Source organism: Aplysia californica, unplaced genomic scaffold, assembly GCF_000002075.1.
Source record: "Aplysia californica isolate F4 #8 unplaced genomic scaffold, AplCal3.0 scaffold00290, whole genome shotgun sequence".
In the NCBI taxonomy this organism is placed as follows: domain Eukaryota; kingdom Metazoa; phylum Mollusca; class Gastropoda; order Aplysiida; family Aplysiidae; genus Aplysia; species Aplysia californica.
This window is the reverse complement of record NW_004797560.1, coordinates 675,254-679,715: the sequence shown is the minus strand read 5'-3', so window position 1 is coordinate 679,715 and position 4,462 is coordinate 675,254. Positions and strand designations below refer to the sequence as shown.

The 4,462-nt window shown below is 38.2% G+C and overlaps 1 protein-coding gene across 1 annotated transcript in view; it reads right to left on the bottom strand.

Annotated features, from left to right (window-relative positions):
* Positions 1–3,166: 3,166 nt before the first annotated feature.
* Positions 3,167–4,462, bottom strand: part of LOC101863447 (putative tyrosinase-like protein tyr-3) — a gene marked incomplete at its 5' end in the record, with an annotated part of 4,656 nt that continues 3,360 nt past the window's right edge. Inside the window, 1 exon segment of the mRNA XM_013084403.1 lies at positions 3,167–4,398. Within this exon segment, the coding sequence (XP_012939857.1) occupies positions 4,262–4,398 (137 nt within the window).

The window sequence follows — 4,462 nt, the reverse complement described above, 5'->3', positions numbered from 1 at the left end:
ACTCTGAGCGCCCGGACATACGAGCGAGGTGTGGAGGACGAGACGCTGGCCTGTGGGACGGGAGCTGTTGGGATTGCCATTGTGGATTTCGTGAGAAGCTTTTCTGGTCTTGTTTCACCTCCCTCCGCTCTGAGGACGCCGTTCCACGGTGACGTGGCTGGTCAGAGGGTCAGCACGGACGTCAGAATGCCAGGTGGTATCCTCAACGTCAGCTTTGTGGTCAAGCAAGACGCGAGACTGACTTCAGAACAGAGTTCGTTTCTGGTGTTTGGTGACGTCACTTTGTCCGGGCCTGTCCAGCATGTATTTGATGGCGTGTACATGATATAATTATTGTGGTTATTGTTGTTGGTGTTTTTCTTTTCTTTTTGCTTTTGTTTTGTTACTGTGTTTTTTTATACAAGGCTCTCTTTCTTTAAAGAATATTTGTTTTAAGCGTGTTGTTGGTTAACATTTTATGCACAGCTTTAATTTTTAAAGAATTTTTCTTTAAAATTTGTTGTTAGCTTATTCGTGTGCCCAGCGTTTATTGTTTAAGGATTTCGCGTTAAGGTTTGGAGACCCCTCCTACAGCATTTAATATAATACACTTAATTCAAAATAGCTTGCTGTAAACTTCATAACGTTACACAGCATTAACTTTTAACTAAAAAAGTAACACACTACATCTGCATTATGTCCTGTATAAAATGTAGATCACTATATTTTTACGGTTCCAGTAAATGAAGTACAATCATCATCAAGTGCCAGATCTACCACAGACATCAGCAATCATGGTTCTCCATTTACTTCTTCACTCGGATGTTCTAAAAAGAAAAATGCCACACTATCCTGATCTCTGCTCGTCACCCATCTGTTTAAGCTTTGTTTGCCTTCAATTTTTTCTTCATTCTTTGCCCATGAGAGCTAGATGTTCAAGGCATTTATAACTATTCAAGTGTTTCAGAAATTACATTTCGCTACCTTAGAATTACAAAGTTTTATCTGACATTTTTGGTCGTTTTGAGTTACTAAAACCAAGAAGTTAAAAACCAAATGTTTTGCTCTATCAAAATCGTAAGATTATTCGAAGTCGTTATCAAGATATTCAAAGATTTCTTGTGAAACTCAAACTTTCTAACGTGCAATTTCTCAAAACTAGGTGCAGAGCAGATATAACTTTGTAATTTTAGTGTAGCGAATGGTCTTTTCCTGATTAGAGAACAATGCAATGTGCATTCCCATTATTATATTCCTGAAAACTTAGTACAATACATCTTACTACTTTTTCATGACATAGAGGTACACCTCAGGTCGGTTGCTTCCCTAAATTTTAATACAATGTGCTGCTTCTAATTACTTTGTGCTTAATATATTTCTGAGAATCTGGTTATTGTAAGGACACGTGTATGTTGTTATGATTTGAGAAAAACTGACAAAACAGGAAGAATTAAAGGGAGAGAATAGTAAAACTTAACATTTGTTTAGAGTAATGTCAAAAGCAAGCTTTATGCGCTTTCCAATCTACATATTATATTGCATTATTATATTATTACCTTAGAAGCTCCAAGAATACCCAGAAACATTATTGGCTTGGGCGAGCCACGAACTCAGTTTTTATCAACTAGGCTATGCCGATGATGACCTAGGTTCGAATCCACAAATGTGGCAGCCTAGTTTTGTTTAGTTTAAATATTTTACGGCATTTGCAACACAATTTGGTCACCTTAACGCCAAAGAATAGGGATGTTACTAGTGCATAACATATAAAGAAAAGAAGGAGGAGGAGAGATCAGGACGATAGATGTTTTAACAGTATATGTAGGGCATTCTTGATCTACGTGTAATTCTAACTCCCTGATCCCCTGACGATTTAGGTGTTTTACGCTCCCATCAACACACTTTAGATTACTTAGGAGGCTGTCTTCGACCTGGACTGAGAGGGATACAACATTGCAACAGTAGGATCAAGATAGTTGACAAAACATTCTCCCCGCAAGGCAATCGAACTTACGTCTTCAGCGTGCGGTGGCGAACCGGCTAAACGCTACATTACATCACTGATGCGCCTTAAGGAAAAGTTGAATAGTATTATTACGAAAGAATTAATTTTAAGCCGGATTCAACCCGAGGTAGGACCGTGGAATAGCAGTCTCCAAAAAAACCAAGCCAGGATGGTTGAGAATGTTCAAAATTTTCTAAGAAAACCGTTATACGTGTCCTGAATAATACAAGTGCCTTGCTGGGAGGTAAAAGAGAAAAAAAACACCTAAATCTTTTGTGTGTGTGTGTCTGGGGAAAGGTTCCAGCTGTCACAGATTTTTGGATGTTAAAATGATGGCTTATGTTTGTAACGGTGAGTTTTAGTTGCTGTTTTTAAATCTTGAGTAGTTTTAAAGATATACCACATTTTGTAACACAGGGTACAAAAACAAAGTTTGGAGAAAAACGTCTTTAGTCTTAGCATGTTGACCCAATTTCTCGCACATTTTTAACCTTTGGTGTTGGAAAACATGTTGCAAAAATTTGTTTGGCCTTTTCACTGTGTTGCTCGAACAGGCACAACCACATTTTAAAAAAAGTAATTTTGAAGGCACATCATCTGTGTCGTGTCGTCTCTAAAGAGTGTACTGTAAGGTGTACAAGATTTCTTTTATGTGCAGTCCAACCCATGAGTTTATGAACTATAATAAAATGCTTTCTTTCGCTACCTTTTGTGTCCCATGCCCATTTATATGAGATTGACGCCACCTGATTAGAAGAAAGAAGTTTTGTGCTTATGATAGTGTCCAATTAACAGTGTATAAATCACGTATATTTGTTATTATATGTAACTGTTGCAGATTAAGATTCAAGGGGTACAGATGTATATCAACGATCTGACAGCAATGATGATTTTAGAAATTACGGTAGAGGTGAGTGATGATATGGTTTGGTGGTTAATATGTAATATTGGCGTTAATCCTATCTTTCTCTGCTCCAAAGAGTTACAAGGAACGTGGGTACCGTCAATCCCCTTATCTACCGGAACCATCTCTAATGTCACCGTAACGTTCCGAAATGGTGGGCAGTCTCTGCTAAGGTGACCTTGTGAGAGTTAGCCTATTCGATCGGGCATTTCTTTCGCTACCTGACTAAAACATGAATGAACACAAGATCAAAGCAAGTTGTAATCTAACAATCAGGGTTAAAGTTGGAGGTAGATTTTTATTGAAACTGTTTTACAAGCATCTGCCTTCACAGAAAAAGTAATCGTCGCTTACTTTACAACGATTTGGTCAAATAGTACAAAAGAATACAGAGTATTTGCATTTCTATTATTAACAAGTAATAAGAGTCAAAATAATGTTACAACACATAATATAAGCTATTTTCCAAGATTAGCAAAGCGATAGGGAATTGGTAGCATTCATTTTTTGTTGTTTAATTAATGTCGATAATGTTACGTCCTCTCCGACCCAATTTAAACCATAACTCAGCAAGCAGGCTTCTGATCCTGTCTTTCAGGGTCAACCCGGTTTGAAGGGGATACAACACCGAAGAAGAAAGGCAGATACTTCTTTAAAAAACTTCTCTTTGGGAATCGAAACGGGTCTCCTGTGTGTGAGGGCGAAGGGCCTAACCACTACACCACAGACGCCAGATACCTTTCTTTGTCAATGACCACACCAATAACCAGGCACATAGGAACATCCTGTACTCAAGAGGAAGACGTTTCTGCCAGGGTTCTTTATTCAACGTAATGTCTACCGTTGAGAAAAATTCTCAAACTGTTCTTAGCTTAGAAAGAATTTTTTCAAGAGAGAGGAAATATAGTTTTATTCTGTTACCAATTGTAGCAGATTATGATTCTTTTCTCTGATTTCACTTTTACAACTTTAGTTTTGAATTGGAATTTAGAAAAATGAAATCCTCGAGCACCTGTATTATCCTGGTGTTTAAGAAAATGCAATTTAAATAAATCATTCAAACTTTTGGGCTTAGAACATCTGAACAACTGCCCGACTTTATTTGTCTGTCCTTTTTTCAATCGATATTGTCTGGACTCAGAGTGACATTTTCCACATACATAGTATACAAGGCGTCGTGTGGAAAAAAAAACAAGCAAACAAAAAAAGAAACGAACAAAACAAAAGGTTAAAACTCAAACTCCTTGTCGACGTTCTTTTCTGTTAAAAACAAACAAACGATAAAACAAAAACAATCGAACAAACAAACAAACAAACAAACGAACGAACAAAACCAATACCAAACAAAACATAAGTTTCGAACTCCAAACTGCTCAGCACAGGCCACAGGAACTTCGACAGTTTCCCGTCATGTAAGCAGCGTTCCTGGTGCACTCCCCTATGCCGGCCCAGTAGGAGCAGTGCTCGCTGTTGTCTGTGCAGCTGGTGCCAGAGGGACTGGCGTGTGAGCCTGTGTGGAGGGACATGGGGGAGGGGGGAGGTGTGATTTATGTATAATACATTATGCATATTTA